Below are 16,084 nucleotides of genomic sequence, written 5' to 3' on the forward strand. Positions count from 1 at the left end.
GTGTTTGCAGTTAGCCCTGTTGTCTCCTCTCTGTGGCGACGCCTCTTGGCGCTCTCTGGTTTAATTGGGTCCTTGTGTGGCCCACAAAGATGGCCTTCTTGCCGGGGCCACGGGGCTGTGTGAATGGAGAAGAATGCAGCTTTGTCAGTTTACTTGACCAGCTCTAATGGCCCCTAGCTAAAGGGATGGCACTTATGTAACTTGTTGTGTTGGGTGGAGAATGAACGAGTAGAGATTGGCGAAGAGGGGAGACGGTGTTCTCATTCGATCATTAATGCTCTCTTGTCCCGCACTTTAAGCTGTGGGAGCATTCTCAACTACGCTAGAGCCCTGTTTTTACATACTTGTGTAATGAAGGCTGGACCAATCCTCCTCCCACCACTCTGCGTTGCCAGCACAATTTAGTTTCCTTTGAACTTGATTTGATGGATATCGCTGGGCTACTTTTAGAAATTCTATTTCTAACTGGGCCTTTGACCTTATTCGTCCCACCTCTCCCCAGTGGCTGCCTCCAGAGGGTCGTGTGTGTGCGTGTGTTTAGAGCACAGTGGGACACAGATGCTTCCCCGATCCTCTCTTCTCGTAGTTAGTAGCTGACTTTATTTTAACTGTGCGGACTGGAGTTTGGTTTTTGGATGGGGTTGTTACAATGTTATGAGAGGGAAATGGACAGACCTACACACACCCACAGTAGTACATAGACACATTACGTCAGGGGTCTCCAACATTTTCTAGCATGAGCTACTTTAAAAAGAAATTAAACAAGTCGCAAGCTACAAATGTCTTTTTCTAGCTTTTAAATAGGCACGTTCTTCTCTTCTCCCCTGCAACTCTTCCTTGGGTTCTTAGTGCACTACTTTCTCTTGTACACTTCTGTCAATAAACCTGGTAAAATAATGGTTAATAAACCACTCTCTTTTCTCAGTTGTATATTTCCTGGTTTTAGAGGGTTTTTTTGTTTCTCAATTACAATTGTTCAAAAAGGAACAATGAAATTGTATGTTCTGAGGCCATGTCAATTGTTAAATCAATCTTTTTTTCGGGGCTCTCTTTTTTGGGCTCTCTGTAAAAAAAAAAAACGAAGAAATGTTTTTTTGTGTAATCCCTCTTTTTTTCTTAAACCCATTGCGAATCTAGCGAGTGAGCAATGTGCCTGTCTAGCGACGGTTCTGTACTGCTGCTGCTCATTTCATGGCAGAGTTTGCAAATAATAAATAAATGATATACTTACTCATGATATACTTCTGCTAGGTAAGCCTACTTTGCAGTTAACATTTAATTTGAAAGGTTTTAGGGAAAGTATTTCTGTCAACCCACGACAGTTACCATATCAACTGACTTCACACTGAGTGATAGACAAATGCATGCACCGTGTGTAGACAGACGGGGTCAATGTGGCTGGAAAGGAATTTGCAGATATTGTGTTAGGTTTGGCTTTTTAAGCCAAGAGTGGCTAATCAGGGGTGGGATAAAGCCAATATTGTGTTGATTTACACGGTAGCTTGATAGCTGTGATATTTGTTTGACGGTTTGCGATGGAACACATGAAAAATGTAGTATACTTTCGGAATTGTTTGGCGAGTTACTCGTAGGTGGGCTGCGAGCTACTGGTAGCTTGCAATCAACCTGTTGGGAGAACCCTGCATTACGGTTTGTAGGCACACACATTATGGCAGGGGTCTCCAACCTTTTCTAGCATGAGAGCTACTTCATTTTTTTTAAACTTTCAAATAAGCACACTTCTCTTCTACCCTGCAAATTTCCCCCGTGTCCTTGGTGTACAACAGATGTTTTCTGTCGGTATTCAGTGCCTTCAGAAAGTATTCATACCCCTTGACTTTTTCCACATTTTGTTGTTTCAGCCTGAATTCAAAATGGATGAAATATTTAAATGTCTCACCAATACCCCATAATGACAAAGTTACAACATATCTCTAAGAGCTTTGCACACCTGGATTGTACAATATTTGCCCATTTTTTATTTTATTTTTATTTTGTTCTTTACGCTCTCAGGTTGGTTGTTGATCAATGCTTGACAGGCATTTTCAAGTTTTGTCATAGATTTTCAAGTAGATTTAAGTCAACTGTTACTCGGGCCACTCAGGAACATTCGCTGTCTTGTTAAGCAACTCCAGTGTTGTATTTGGCCTTGTGTTTAAGGTTATTGTCCTGCTGAAAGGTGAATTTGTCTTCCAGTATTGGTTGGAAAGCAGACTGAATCAGGTTTTCCTCCTAGGTTTTTGTCTGTGCTTAGCTCCGTTTCTTTTTCTAACCTGAATCTCCCTAGTCCTTGCCGATGACAAGCATATCCATAACATGATGCATCCACCACCATGCTTGGAAATACAGTTTGAAGAGTGGTACTCAATGATGTGTTGGATTTGCCCCAAACAATATCTTTGCCACATGTATTACAGTCTTACTTTAGTGCCTTGTTGCAAACAGGATGCGTGTTCTGTACAGGCTTCCTTTTCACTCTGTCAATCAGGTTAGTATTGTGGAGTAACAACAATGTTGTTGATCCATCCTCAGTTTTCTCCTATCACATCCATTAAACTCTGTAACTGTTTTAAAGTCACCATTGGCCTCATGGTGAAATTCCTGAGTGGTTTCCTTCCTCTCCGGCAACTGAGTTAGGAAGTACGCCTGTATGTTAGTAGTGACTGTGTGTGATACACCATCCAAAGTGTAATTAATTACTTCACCATGTTCAAAGGGATATTGAATGTCTGCATTTTTACCTTTACATATCTACCAATAAGTGCTCTTTGTGAAGCATTGGAAAACCTCTTTCTTTGGTTGAATCTGTTTTGAAATTCACTTCTCGACTGCGGGACCTTACAATTATGTGTAGGGTACAGAGATGAGGTATTCATTCAAAGATAATGTTGACTATTATTGCACACAGCGAGTCCATGCAACTTATTATGTGACTTGTTAAGCAAATGTATTACTCCTGAACTTATTTAGGCTTGCAGTAATAAAGGGGTTGAATACTTATTGACTAAAGACATTTCAGCTTTAATTTTTTAATTTGTAGAAATGTCTAAAACAAATTCTACTTTAACATTATGGTCTTTTGTGTGTAGGACAGTGGCACAATCTGAATGTAATCCATTTTAAAATAATGCTGTAACATTAACATTCCCCCCAGTTAGCTTTCCTCTGTTCTGTGATTTTTTTCCCCCTTTTTTCCCCCTTTTTTTAAATTTTTTTTACTCAAGATTTCAATTCTTCATAGAGAACAACACATTGATGTTTTTTAGATCTGTTTTAAATTGTTATTCCCCTTTTATTGCCTATCTAGCGAGAGTGGAATGTGTCAGTCTAGCAATGTTTCTGCTGTTAGGCCTACTGCTGCAGCACATGTTATGCAAACAAATCGCCACCCAATTGATACCAATAATCATGATATATATATATATAGTACCAGTCAAACGATTTTTATTTTTACTATTTTCTACATTGTAGAATAATAGTGAAGACATCAAAACTATGAATAATACATATGTTGTAACCAACAATGTTGGTGTTAACAGTGTTAAATAAATAAAAATATATTTTAGGTTCTTTATAGTATCCACCCCTTTGCCTCGATGGAAGCTTTGCAAACTCTTGGCATTCTCCCTCGAATGAGTAGGTGTCCAAACTTTTGACTGAAACTGTACTTCTGTCAGGTAAGCCTACTTTGCAGTTAACACTTTTAATTGAGAAGGTTTTAGGGAATGTTTTTCAACCAACAAGGCTGTTATCATTAGCATCACAAATTGGCTACACACAGAGTGATAGACAAATGTGTGCACCAAACAGACAGACGGGAGCAATATTGCTGGCAGATATTATGTTTATGTTTTTAAGCCAGTAGGGGCTAACCAGGATAATGTCAATGTGGCTTTGATTGGGTAGTAGCCAGGAGCTTGAGGTGTCTAATACTTGTGAGAATTATTGATGACAGTTTGCAATGGAAACCATGAAAAATGCATGTACTTTCAGAATGATTTGGTGAGCTACTCATAGGTGGGCTGCGAGAAACTGGTAGCTCTCCATCTACCTGTTGGAGACCCCTGCATTACGGCATATAATCACACACACGTACACAGTTTCAGCCTTTTGTGTCTGAAACACCTTGTTTTGTGTTGTGAGTGGTGTCACGGTAACTGAACTCCTCGTGTCTCTGACACACCACTTTGTGTAGGTGGCCTCTTGAAGGCTCTTGGTTGAACTTCTGCCATTCCCTTTGATGCTCCTGTCAGTAACAGAGCGCTCCCAGCCTGCAGCAGCACTCCGACCTAGAGAGAGGAACGAGAACAAACAGCTGAATTTGACCCAGATTCTTCTGCCAGCTACAATATGCCTATGAAATGAGGAATTAAGTACATTGCGTGCATAATGTGCAATTTGAGATTTTGTGCGTGCCAAATTGTGTGTTTGTGAAACAGGGAAGCTGTGTTTATAGATTAATACTTTTTTTTTCTTGTCAGCATTGGAGAATACCAAATGAGCTGAGGCTGAAATGCAAGTGTTTTGATTTTGTGAAAAGCTGTCTCTAGAAAGATATGTCTTCCCACATTCGCTGGTCTCCTCTCTCAGGGCCAATTTCTCTGCACTCAACATCTCCTTTAAGGACGTGACGAACGTCTTATGTTTTCAGTTTTCGCCATGAATATATATATACACTTTGATCTCCCTATTGCCCTGTTTCAAGTGTTCTTTCCAAACGTAATGTTTTTTTTGTTCTCCTTTGTCGTTGGCCTATCTAGTATCCCAATTTTGTCCAAGGTCACTGTCTGTCACCTGAGAAGTGGATGGTGACATCACTTGTCCTGGCTCAAGGACTTATTGAATTGGAGCATTCCTCTTGATGCCCATGTCCCACAAAAGATGAGATGTTTGGATTCTATCTTCGGATATGGACCAGTGGTTTCTGATTTGTGTGTGTGCAATGGGGATGTTTGCTGTGTTTTGATAGGGGTGAGTACATGGAGGGCACCTTGTTCTGTAGCTAAAGTTTGGGGTCACTTAGAAATGTCCTTGTTTTTGAAAATAAACCAAATTTATTGTCCATTCTAAAAACCTCATTGACCAGAAATACAGTGTGAATGACTATTGTAGCTGGAAATGGCAGATTTCTACGTAGGTGTACAGAGGCCCATTGTCAGCAACCATCACTCCTGTGTTCCAATGGCACATTGTGTTAGCTAATCCAAGTTGATCATTTTAAAAGACTAATTGATCATTAGAAAACCCTTTTGCAATTGTTAGCACAGCTGAAAATTGTTGTCCTGATTTAAAGAAGCAATAAAACTGGCCTTCTTTAGACTATTTGAGTATCTGGAGCATCAGCGTTTGTGGGTTTGATTACAGGCTCAAAATAGCCAGAAACGAGTAACTTTCTACTGAACCTCATCAATCTATTCTTGTTATGAGAAATGAAGGCTATTCCATGCGAGAGATTGCCAAGAAACTGAAGATCTCGTACAACGCTGTGTACTACTCCCGTCATACTGGCTCTAACCAGAATAGAAAGAGGAGTGGGAGGCCCCGGGGTACAACTGAGCAAGAGGACCAGTACATTAGTGTCTAGTTTGAGAGACTCCTCAAGTCCTCAACTGGCAGCTTAATTAAATAGTAGCTGCAAAACACCAATTCACATACTGAACAAATGTATAAATGCAACAATTTAAAAGAATTTACTGAGTTACAGTTCATAGAAGGAAGTCGGTCAATTTAAATAAATAAATTAGGCCCTAATCTATGGATTTCACATGACTGTGAATGGGCACAGCCATGGGTGGGCCTGGGAGGGCATAGGCCCACCCACTTGGGAGCCAGCCTCCCTCAGACAGTCCTGCAGGTGAAGAAGCCAAATGTTGAGTTCCTGGGCTGGCATGATTACAAGTGGTCTGCAGTTGTAAGGCCAGTTGTATGTACTGCCAAATTATCAAAAATAATGTTGGATGCAGCTTATGGTATAGAAATTAACATGACATTTTCTGGTAACAGCTCTGTTGGACTTTCCTGCAGCCAGCATGCCAATTGCACGCTCCCTTAACTTGAGACGTCTGTTGCATTGTGCTGTGTGACCAAAACTGTAGTTTTGTGGCCTTTTAATGCGCTCGGCACAAGGTGCACCTGTGTAATCTGTTTAATCAGCTTCTTGATATGCCACACCTGTCAATTGGATGGATTATCTTGGCAAAGGAGAAATGCTCACTAACATGGATATGAACAAAATTTGAGAAAAACCTTGTGTGTATTGAACATTTCTGGGCTCTTTTAGCTCATGAAAATGGGACCTACACTTTACATGTTGCGTTTATATTTTTGTTCCGTGTAGTTCCCATGTTTGGGCTTCAGCATATTGTCTTCCCAATCTCTCAAATGTGGTAATTGCGACACTTAGCAGATTTTTCAATTAATCTCTCACTCCTTAATTTCTTTTGATTTTCAGAGACGCCTCATTTGGAAACTGCACATACAACCTGACTATTCTCGACTGCTTGCAAGGAATCCGGAAGGTGAGTTTTGTGTATTTATGGACTTAGTGAATTTCCAGTAAATCGTAATGTTAAATAGAAAGCCATCTTTTGCGTAGCTGATCTTGATTATTTTCCTCCCTCTTTATCACCATTCTACAGTCTTTCTTATGTCCAAGGCCAAGCCAACACTTACTTGCTGAATTCACCGGCCACTCGTTTGCCTCCGTCATAACCAACTATATTAATTTGTGGGCAGGTCCAAACAGACAAGTAACATTTAGCTAGCTAGTTTGTTCTGGGAGATTAACACTAGGTTATTTTACCTGACATGCATATGGTTCCCTTTTTGTTTTTTAGCTGGTTCTTTGTAGAGTTTTGATCCATAGTCATACAAAGTTGTGTGTTTCTCTACTCCCATTTAATCCACCGGTACCAAGGGAAACCTAGTTAGTATCCAATAAGGAGGGGAATTGTGGCGCATCTCAAATAGATCCAACTTCTATTTTAGCGCTTGACTACACAGACGCTTGTGCGGGTGACAGGATCGAATAACATGTATGTGTACATTTTTCTTTTGCGACGCTAGCGCACTCGACAATGGGGGATAAGGTTAGCAGATGTCTGTCTCTCCGTGGCATCCTGACCTAGCATTTAGACGGCAATCCCAGACCGAGAGAGAGAGTTATGTAACCCTGTAGGTGAGCGGTAGGAAGGTAGCACAGTCTCACGTGGCACTGCAGGTACAGTGACAAAGGCCAACACCCACAATAACCACTCTTTAGGTTACATCAGCCACGCTGACTTAGTGTGCCAGTAGTGTCATTCCGGAAAGACTGGTCAGACAGCCATCATATAGGAATGTCTGCGATTCCTTGGCACATTCCAGTATTTTCTGTCAACTTCCACAAAAGGCCCTAGTACACACACCCCAAAGACCCTGGGAATTCCCCTTCCCATTGTGAGAGGCAGGGAATAACAAGAAACCTGAGACAAGAAACCTTAGATTCCAGTCGCATATATTTGCAATAAGGGTTTGGGGTAATTTTAAATTCACTTCCTGAATGAAATTGGCACCAATTCTGGTATATAGCCCTCAGAACAACTTGCCTACTTCTGCTGTTGCTGTATTGCTGGTTCTTAAACACTAGAAAAACCTGGCCTCTTTGGACCCCCCTTCAGGCCAATGAGGAGCCATTTTGACTCAACATTCTAACAGCATACATGCAATGTATTTATTAGGCTATCTGAAAAATATTTGGTTTCATTTATGGAGGTCTTGAGTAACATTAGAATACCAAAAAAAACCATGATTTTGAAAACACAATAGTATTTTTGTTTCGCTAATTTATGTTACTGTAGGCTCTCTGTTGCCATGTGGTCACATGTGGAGTGCATGGAACAGTGGTTATTATTGTAAAATATTATTTTGCAGAAAGAAATTGTTGCTATTTGGCAATGGTAAGTGTTTTGGAAAGCTCAGAATCTGCTCTTTCTGATACGATATAGAAATCAAAACTTCTTACCTGCATGTGACTCTCTGTATGAGGATTTGAAAAAGTAGCCTTTTGTCCTCTTAAGTGCTTTTAACACATTTGAAATTCTAAAAACATACGTGTGTGAATTACAGACATATTTAGGAATAGTCCAGGACAGAGTGGGGCATAACATTAAAAATGTCAGCGCTATTTAAATTGTATAATCATATTGGGTCAAAATGATCCCCTTGGCCATTCTAGTGTTAAGCAGCCATTTCCCCATCTCTTTATGGCCCTGTAATGCTACTAAGTGAGTGAGTCTCAGTAATGTATGGTGTTGGATCAGGTGGCTGCCTACTGTGTTAATTACAGGCTGTTTCTGTTCTAATCACTGTGATCTGTTCCATGATTCACTGTTTGGCTGTCTGCTCTGCTCTAGTAGAGGGACCCGGTGCCCCCGTTAGCATGTCACTGGGCTAATGAATTAATCACTTGACACACACTTATTTGACAGGTGTGCAGGGCGCGCACACACACAAAGGTACATAGTGTATTCAGACCCCTCGACTTATTCCACATTTTGTTACCTGACAGCTGTATTCTAAAATGTATTCAATTAAATGTTTTCCTCATCAATACACCATAATGACAAAGCGAAAGCAGGTTTAGACATTTTTGCAAATGTGTTAAAATTAAACACGTTATTTACATGAGTATTCAGACCCTTTGCTATGAGACTCGAAATTGAGCTCAGGTACATCCTGATTCTGTTGATCATCCCTGATGTTTCTACAACTTGATTGGAGTCCACCTGTGGTAAATTCAATTGATTGATTTGGAAAGGCACACACCTGTCCAAGGTCTCACAGCTGACAGTGCATGTCAGAGCAAAAACCAAGCCATGAGGTTGAAGGAATTGTCCATAGTGCTCCGAGACAGAATTGTGTCGAAGCACACGTCTGGGGAAGGGTGCCAAAACATTTCTGTGGAATTGAAGGTCCCCAACAACAGTGGCCTCCATTCTTTTATTAAAAAGCTGGATCGGGTGGTTTCTTTAGAACTCAACTGGTGACATGAAATGCGATAATTAATTAGTTTTGATTTAAGAATTAAGGCCTGGACAGTAAAGACCAGGTCTCTCCCATCTATCTGACCTTTTGTTGAAGTAAAATAGATTGTTTTTAATATCCCTTTGGCTATCCTTCTGGCTTTAGAATCTGTGACTGGTCTAGACATGATAATCCAGAACTATGAACTCAGTGGCTGATCAATTAAACCAATTGAGAATTGATTTCGGGTGGATAAAGAAAACCAGTCAACTCTTCTGGGACACTACCAGGACTGGAGCTGAATAGCCCTTTGGCTCGCTCCCTTGGAGAAGCAAAACTTTAAAAATAACTATTGGCTCTGCCGAATTATATAAAATTCACTAAATAATTTAAACAGAATTTTACAATTCTGTGAATCACAACCCCCTAATGCTTACCAATGATAGTTCTACAGTGTATGGCTGGTACGGTGTAGTACTGACTTCACTCGCTTAATCAGACACTCCCTATTTGACACAACTGCTGCAAATGTCACAGGCCTTAGACAGACACACAGTGGTGTGGGGTAGAATACTGGGAAGGAGCACGGTGGTTCCACGTTCTCTACTCACAATGACCCTCAAGGCTTTGGTTGGTTGCTGACTGTTCACTATGCATCTATCCTCACAAAGGCTATAATTGAGTTGGTGGGTTAAAGTGCCTACATATATTATCCTTAGTAATTTAGCCTTGCACCAAGCAAACGCATCACTTTGTCATGCCAGTAACCCTCTTATGTTATTGTTGCTTTATTATCCCTATCCTTGTAAGCCCACATTATCATCAACATGGCTTAGTTTGATGCAGCTGATAATGACTGTCTGGGTCACTTTGCCGTCCTCCGCTGTAACAGTATCTGTTCTGAGCGGCGCAGATTGTAATCGGTCATCATGACCCTGCAAAGGCTTTTGTGCGTCAGGCTTTCCGGTGGACCGCAGGCTTGAGGTGAATCTAGTTCTGGGGCTGCCTAGGTCACTTCAGTTTTGCTTGGTCATGAATGAACTGAGACCCACACAAACACATACATATATTAAACTGTCTCTGTTCTTTTCTTTCCTCTTCAGGCCCTGCAGCATGGATTCTTTGACTTTGAGTCGTTTGATGTGGACGAATACGAGCACTATGAGGTAATGATTACACGTTGACCTTGGACCTGCTCCAATAGTAAGCGTCCGCCCATCAGTTTAAACGGCAGGGCGTCTGTAAATCGCTAACGGCAGCACCCCTACAATGTTCACAATCCCACTCTGTTACGCTGCGCTCAACTGATGAGCTGACATGCACCTTTTTAGTTTAATGAGAACGTCTTGTGTGAGTGACATCGGTTAGTTTGACCCGACTAGGCAAAATCGGGCAGAATATTGTTGTCTACTGCTAAAGTGTGTGGCACATATCAAAAAAGTCATTTTGTCACTAATGTTGATGTTGCAGTCTAGCCTGGTCCCAGAGCTGTTTGTGCCATGGATTAACAATGACAATAGGACTTGGCAAGGCGGTACAAACAGATCTGGGACCAGGCTAGTGGGAGCCATCAGTTTAGGTTGATACTGAAGATGGCTACTAACTGGCCAGCCTGGAAAGTCTGAATAAAGCATTTAGTGTTGAAGTAGAATTTTCAATCAGAGCTAAATGTCCATATCCCTTGTCTTCTGGGCCCCTGTTGCATATGTTATGTCCTCTTCTCTCTTTCTCTGTTATAGCGAGTTGAAAATGGAGACTTCAACTGGATTGTGCCTGGGAAATTTCTGGCCTTCAGTGGACCCCATCCCAAAAGTAAAATAGAAAATGGTGAGACGAGTTTTGGATTCTCTCCGTGACCTTTTATGGACCCTTTTCTTTAAGAATCAACAGCCGTTCCAGAGTAATTTAATAGTTGTCTCGACCAATGAACCTTGACACGGTTCGTGTTTAGATTTTGAGATTTAGGTAGACTTTCCCTATGCATCTGTTTTCCCTCGTCTGTTCTCCTCTGTAACAGCAGAGTCATTGGAGTAGTAATAAGTTTGACAACAAACCAAAGATTGTACTTTTTGTCTTCACTGGCAGGTTTAGAAATAGTTGTCCTTACCTAAGTTTTACACAATTTAACTGTCCTTAACCCCCCCCCCCCCCCTAAACCAGGCTACCCTCTTCACGCTCCAGAAGCATACTTCCCCTACTTCCGACAGCACAACGTTACCTCGGTCGTCCGGCTCAACAAGAAGATCTACGATGCCCAGCGCTTCACGGATGCCGGCTTCGACCACTACGACCTGTTCTTTGTAGACGGCAGCACGCCAAGCGACATAATCACCCGCCGCTTCCTGCACATCTGCGAGAGCACCGACGGCGCCGTGGCCGTCCACTGCAAAGGTGCGCGCGCGCACACACTGCAGTATATGTTGAGATAGTGGCATGCCTGGCATATGGGGTCTGCACTATTTGGACTGTTTCCATTGTGTGGCTGGCAAGCTAAATCAAACGCACCTTATGTATTTTATGTCTGTTAAGAGGGATTTTATAGAGTTCACTCTTCATTGGAATGTTATTTGGCTGCCAAGTTGGCAGATCCAAGTTGATCAGTAATGCAAAACTCAACTGTATTTTTGTATTCTTTGCCACCGAACGCAGGTCTGCAGGTCTTACATTAGGGGGCAGCGTTGTTCAATGTATGCCCCTTGTCAGGCGTATTACTTACCAGTGTTACCATAGTGCTCTAGTATTGCAGTGATACTGTACCTATGTCTTATGTGGTGAAGCCTATGTTGCTCAAAGTCTTATTTATAGAACAAATCTGATGATGACATTATAAGGTCATCTCTGTCTCTGTCTCTTTCTCACTTAGCTCATCTCTCTTTTTATGTATCACTTTTATCTCTCTCTCTCGCTCTCTATCAATCAGCTGGCCTTGGGCGTACAGGCACTCTCATAGGCTGTTACCTGATGAAGCACTACCGCTTTACAGCAGCAGAGACCATTGCCTGGATCAGAGTCTGCCGACCAGGCTCCGTCATCGGCCCTCAGCAGCACTTCCTGGACGAGTACGTATTCCTTATGGCTGGTCCCATATCATTTTCCTCTAGCTACTTGTCATTCATATACATTATAAGCCTTTGGAAGAGCAATTGTTTGAATTCGAGGTCGACCGATTATGATTTTTCAGCGCCGATACCGATTATTGGAGGACCATAAAAGCCGATACCGATTAATCAAGTCGTTTTTTTAATTTTGTAATAATGACCATTACAACAATACTGAATGAACACTTATTTAAACTTAATATAATACATCAATAAAATCAATTTAGCCTCAAGTAAATAATGAAACATGTTCAATTTTGTTTAAATAATGCAAAAACAAAGTGTTGGAGAAGAAAGTAAAAGTGCAATATGTTCCATGTAAAATATGTGCCATGTAAGAAAGCTAACGTTTCAGTTCCTTGCTCAGAACATGAGAACATATGAAAGCTGGTGGTTCCTTTTAACATGAGTCTTCAATATTCCCAGGTAAGAAGTTTTAGGTTGTAGTTATTATTGGAACTATAGGAATTATAGGACTATTTCCCTCTACCATTTCTATTTCATTAACCTTTGACTATTGGATGTTCTTATAGGCACTTTAGTATTTCCAGTGTAACAGTATAGCTTCCGTCCCTCTCCTCGCTCCTCCCTGGGCTCGAACCAGGAACACATCGACAATTAGCTCGCGCTAACTAGCTAGCCATTTCACTTCGGTTACACGAGCCTCATCTCGGGAGTTGATAGGCTTGAAGTCATAAACAGCGCAATGCTTGACGCACAACGAAGAGCTGCTGGCAAAACGCACGAAAGTGCTGTTTGAATTCATGTTTACGCTCCTGCTTGTGCTTACCACCGCTCAGTCAGATACTTGTATGCTCAGTCAGATTATATGCAACGCAGGACACACTAGATAATATCTAGTAATATCATCAACCATGTGTAGCTAACTAGTGATTATGATTGTTTTTTATAAGATAAGTTTAATGCTAGCTAGCAACTTACCTTGGCTTACTGCATTCGCGTAAGTCCTTGTGGAGTGCAACGAGAGAGGGGCAGGTCGTTATTGCTTTGGGCTAGTTAAGGTTGCAAGAATGGATGCCCCGAGCTGACGAGGTGAAAATCTGTCGTTCTGCCCCTGAACAAGGCAGTTAACCCACTGTTCCTAGGCCGTCATTGAAAATAAGAATGTGTTAACTGACTTGCCTAGTTAAATAAATATTAAATGAAGGTGTTAAAAAATGTCAAATCTGCGCCCCAAAATACCGATTTTCCGATTGTTATGAACACTTGAAATCGGCCCTAATTAATCGGCCATTCTGATTAATCGGTCGACCTCTGGTTATAATCCACAGTTTCTCGAGCAAGCAAATGTCTTGACGTAGTCTTTGTGCCCTTGATTGGCTATTTGTCTTGTTCATTCAGAGTTTGTAACGTTTGTGCCTCAGGTTATGGCCTGATAACATGCTCTGCTGTAGATTTTGTCGGTGGAGAATTTGTTATTTTTCTTAAGTGTTCTTTAATCTTTATACCAGTTCATCCAAATGTGTTGGCTGACCACTTTTTTTTTTTTGTATTTTTTTTGTATTTTTTTTAACTTGCTGACTAAACCAGAAAGTCTGGCACTCGTGTGTGCTGTGAAGGGGGAAAACATACTCCTCCATGGGGGAGAGTCTAACAGGAAATGCAAGGACAGATGAAAGATCTTACACACATACCAGTAGGATGCTTTGGACAGCTTTTCAGGCTTGCTCAACTGCTGTTTTGTGGGAAGTGTGTGTGTGTTTTAAACAGTGTTCGGGACTTGTTCCCAGTCCATCCATCATCTATGAAGCTGAACATATTCCTGTCCTGGTAATCCACAGCTTGTTGGTCCTAGTCTCTCCCAAGCTGTCTGCCATGTTCTGGGTGAACAAATGGGTAAAGATTAAATGGGGTAAATTGTTGGATAAATCTGTCCCCCCCCCCCCCCCCCCATTCAGCCCTTCAACAGCAGTTGTGGTATTATCTCTTAGCATCAATTCCATTGTCCTGGGATATAAACTGTCTCTCTCTGGTCAAGCCACAAGTAACCTGTCTGGGAAGCGGAACCCCTCGCCAACCGCCAATGAAATTGCAGTGCGCCAAATACAAATCAACAGATCTCATAAATCAAATTTCTGAAACAAACAAGTATTAGGCACCATTTTAAAGATACAATTCTCGTTAATCCAGCCACAGTGTCGGATTTTCAAAAATGCTTTACAGCGAAAGCTCCCCAAACAATTATGTTAGGTCACCACCAAGTCACAGAAAAACCCTGCCATATTTCCAGCCAAAGAGAGGAGTCACAAAAAGCACAAATAGGGAAAATTAATCACTAACTTTTGCTCTTCATCAGATGGCACTCATAGGACTTCATGTTACACAATACATGTATGTTTTGTTCGGTAAAGTTCATATTTATCTGAGTATGGTGCTCATAGCCCAAACCAGCCAAAATAAATATCCGCCATGTTGCGCAGTCAACATTAGTCAGAAATAGCATTATAAATATTCACTTACCTTTGATCTTCATCAGAATGCACTCCCAGGAATCCCAGTAAGACAAATGTTTGATTTGTTCCATAATTTATGGACTTTATGTCCAAATAGCTTCTTTTGTTAGGGCATTTGGTAAACAAATCCAAACGCACATTCAGGTCCAACCGAACGGCGGACGAAAAGTTCAGTAAGTTATATTACAGGTCGTAGAAACTTGTCAAACTAAGTATAGAATCAATCTTTAGGAAGTTGTTATCATAAATGTTCAATAATGTTCCAACCTGAGAATTCCATTGTCTGTAGAAAAGCAATGGAACGAGAGCTACCTCATGTGAAATGCTCGTAACTGAGAACGAGGCTGCTGCCAGACCCCTTAGTCAAAACGCTTTCATCCGGCCCCCCTTCACAGAAGAAGCCTGAAACAACATTCTAAAGACGGTTGACATCTAGTGGAAGCCATAGGAAGTGCAAAATGACCCATATCCCACTGTGTATACTGTGTATAAGGGCTGAGTTCAAAAACTACAAACCTCAGATTTCCCACGTCCTGTTTGGATTTTCTCTCAGGTTTTTGCCTGCCATATGAGTTATGTTATACTCACAGACATCATTCAAACAGTTTTAGAAACTTCAGAGTTTTCTATCCAATACTACTAATAATATGCATAAATTAGCATCTGGGACTGAGTAGGAGGCAGTTTACTCTGGGCACACTATTAATCCAAAAGTGAAAATTCTGCCCCCTATCTCAAACAAGTTAAGGTCACACGGTCGGTGAGTATGTCCTAATGCAACCTCTCTCCCTCCTCAACCCCCCCACACCTTTACATATTTCTCTCCCTTTTTGTCTTCCGCTCATCGCTCTCGCCGATCTGTTTCTCTGTCAGGAGGCAAGCAGCCATGTGGATGCAAGGAGACGTGCAGCGTTCACAGCAGAAGCAGCTGAGCGGCGTGTCTCGCCTCACCTCCAGCATGGATGACCTCACCCTCAACCCCACCCACACCACCAGCCCTGGTGGCATCCTCAAGTCCCACAGCATCGACCGCCTCCAAGAGGTCAGTGCCACCCCACAACACTTCCCGGGGTCCTGTTTGTTAGGCACTAAAAGGAATAAAAACAAACTGAAACAGGGAGGGATTTTCTGAACTTGTCCAATAAGAAACACTTGTTTCACCATAATCAATACAACCCTGTATCCACTGAATTGTTTCAACCCTGTTTTTAATCTGTTATTTTCTGTTTGGCGCCTAATAACCCTGATAATGCCCCATTTCCCCGTGGATGTGAAACATCTGAGGCTACAGCTATTCCCCCCACTTTAGACTTAAAACCATTCTAGTGTTCCTTCTAGAATGTTCAGTTATAGGTGGCCTGCTTCCCTTACCCTCACATACCCTTACCCTCTTGTTTGGAGCTGTAACGTGGGGATGACTAAGTATCGTCTACTCTTGTGGAGGCTGACTCGATTTCCCTAGGGTGTATTATTTCGTACCTAATGTAAACTCGGCAAAAACGTCCCATT

General features: G+C 41.6%; 1 protein-coding gene across 7 annotated transcripts in view; it reads left to right on the forward strand.

Moving 5' to 3' along the window:
• The window catches only part of cdc14ab (cell division cycle 14Ab), a 48,275-nt gene that overhangs the window by 15,207 nt on the left and 16,984 nt on the right, over positions 1-16,084 (forward strand). For all 7 annotated transcript variants that reach the window (XM_031786284.1, XM_031786285.1, XM_031786283.1 and 4 more), the window contains 6 exons: positions 6,452-6,518; positions 10,107-10,169; positions 10,743-10,830; positions 11,164-11,394; positions 11,924-12,062; positions 15,449-15,617. In XM_031786284.1, coding sequence (XP_031642144.1) covers positions 6,452-6,518; positions 10,107-10,169; positions 10,743-10,830; positions 11,164-11,394; positions 11,924-12,062; positions 15,449-15,617 — 757 coding nt within the window. The remainder of the gene's footprint in view (positions 1-6,451; positions 6,519-10,106; positions 10,170-10,742; positions 10,831-11,163; positions 11,395-11,923; positions 12,063-15,448; positions 15,618-16,084) is intronic.

This window comes from Oncorhynchus kisutch, linkage group LG13, assembly GCF_002021735.2.
Source record: "Oncorhynchus kisutch isolate 150728-3 linkage group LG13, Okis_V2, whole genome shotgun sequence".
NCBI lineage: Eukaryota > Metazoa > Chordata > Actinopteri > Salmoniformes > Salmonidae > Oncorhynchus > Oncorhynchus kisutch.